Source organism: Sinocyclocheilus grahami, unplaced genomic scaffold (assembly GCF_001515645.1).
Source record: "Sinocyclocheilus grahami isolate Dianchi unplaced genomic scaffold, SAMN03320097.WGS_v1.1 scaffold13876.1, whole genome shotgun sequence".
Lineage (NCBI taxonomy): Eukaryota > Metazoa > Chordata > Actinopteri > Cypriniformes > Cyprinidae > Sinocyclocheilus > Sinocyclocheilus grahami.
The window spans coordinates 1,644-3,742 of record NW_015515097.1 but is presented as its reverse complement, the minus strand read 5'-3'; the positions used below and the strand labels follow the sequence as shown (position 1 = coordinate 3,742).

Here is a 2,099-nt window from a genome sequence, read left to right as displayed (position 1 = left end):
ACCATTTAACACTCTGTCCCTGGGGCAGGTGGCAAACACTACACCGTCCGGTCAAACAGCACCGCCTGCCCCCAATGACACACTTTCTTCTCAGCCCACTCAGAGTATGGACTGCATGGAGAGGTGCTGTGTGCGAATAGACAATCATCTCTTGATTTCCAAGGTCTTCTACTTCTTCTTTTACTCCGCCTATGGCTCTTTACACCCCTTGCTTGCCGTGTACTACAAGCAGCTGGGAATGACACCCAGCCAAAGTGGCCTGCTAGTTGGGATCCGTTATTTTATTGAGTTTTGCAGTGCGCCTTTCTGGGGAGTAGTGGCGGACCGCTTCAAGAAAGGAAAGGCGGTGTTGCTATTTTCTGTACTCTGCTGGGTGATCTTTAACTGCGGAATTGGCTTCGTCAAGCCAGCTGCTATGACCTGTGTCAGTAAGGACCCTACTGTTGAGGCACCAAACAATTTTACAAACGATACGCAAACTGGTAACCGTACCAGACAACGAAGATACTTGATTGAGGATATGTACTCTGCTCCTCGACTTTCTCAGCCAATATTAGCAGCATATGGACCTCACTCTAGATCCATTCGAAGTGCAAATGTAAATACCACAGGCACTCCCTCTGGAAACTCCACTGAGAATCCTGTTGGCATTTCGATGCCTTCTAACTCGACAACAGTGTCGCCCCGTACCTCGACACTTACGTCAAAATCTACCTCGACAACTGAAACACAAGCTACCACTGCCAAACTCAAAGAGAATATCATAGTCTTTAATAAGGAGCAAGTAGATACTATATTTCTCTTGATCCTCTTGGTCATTATTATTGGTGAGTTCTTCAGCGCCCCAGCTGTGACCATTGTGGACACTGTCACTCTTCAGTACTTGGGCCAACATAGAGATCATTATGGACTCCAGAGAATGTGGGGATCTCTGGGATGGGGTGTCGCTATGCTGTCAGTAGGCATCTGGATCGACCACACACACATCACAATCTTCATCCAGGGTTCGGGTTGTGACCAGCCCGATTACAAAAACTACCAAATTGCATTCATAGCTTTTGGAGTCCTGATGACCGCAGCACTTATTGTGGCAACGCAGTTCCACTTTGACAACAGGGTTTATCGGTCAGATGAAGAAGAGTACAAGAAGGAGGATGTGGAAATACCTCAAGTCCCTCCAGAGTCCAGTTCAGATGATGCACCGGTGTGCTCAGAAAGCAACCCACAACCTTTTCCCTTCAGAGATCTCTTCCGGATCATTTGTGGTGTTCGCTATGGTACGGTTCTCTTTGTGGCCTGGTTCATGGGGTTTGGTTACGGTTTCGTGTTCACCTTCCTCTACTGGCATCTGGAGGACCTGAAGGGAACCCCCACTCTCTTTGGCATCTGCTCGGTGCTCAGCCATGTGTCTGAGCTGGCTGCTTATTTCATCAGCCACAAACTCATTGAGCTTGTTGGACACATCAGGTGGGAACCTAATTATGTAAAATATATTAGCATAATTTATACTTAACTGCACTTGTATTGTAAGTTTATCTACTACATTTACATTTGGAAAGTGGACTTGGATTATTCATATTAATTTAGGGACGTTACATGCACTTAGAAGTCATTTTTGATTTGTTTTAATGGCAGGTATGCATTGCAGATGCTAGACAAAGTAGGATAACCACTTACCGCTTGTACATTGGTTCAGTCCACTTTCCAATGCAAGTAGTTGGCTGAGGTTTCTCTTGTTTTTTGGTACATTCATACTAACTGCAATTTGTCTAAACCATGAGTCATTCAGTTTCAGTGAGAGTAGACAATTGAGCACACTTCAACTTATATACAAATAAGCAATGGCAACTAAGTGCAGACCGTGTTCTGATAGAGTTGGATACTAAGGTCAGGTGAGAACCAGTTCACACAGAAAGTGGTTTTGTGTTCCACTCTGCTGTTAATTGTTGAACTAGATGGACGTATTTAACTGGTGCATCGTGTCTTGCTACTTTTAGCCCCATGTTTTTAAGCTGTTCTTAAATGCAATAATGCTTCCTGTGTGAACGGACCATAAGAATGCCTATGTAGACTCTGCGACTTCCAGCAATTTAATCGCT

At 44.8% G+C, this 2,099-nt stretch overlaps 1 protein-coding gene across 1 annotated transcript; it reads left to right on the top strand.

Annotated features, from left to right (window-relative positions):
* Positions 1–7: 7 nt before the first annotated feature.
* On the top strand, positions 8–1,467 carry LOC107579061 (major facilitator superfamily domain-containing protein 6-B-like; the record flags this gene model as incomplete). Its single annotated transcript, XM_016264943.1, has 1 exon — positions 8–1,467. A coding segment is annotated over exon 1 (1,361 nt), but the record flags the coding sequence as incomplete, so codon positions are not given.
* Between the last annotated feature and the right edge of the window lie 632 nt (positions 1,468–2,099).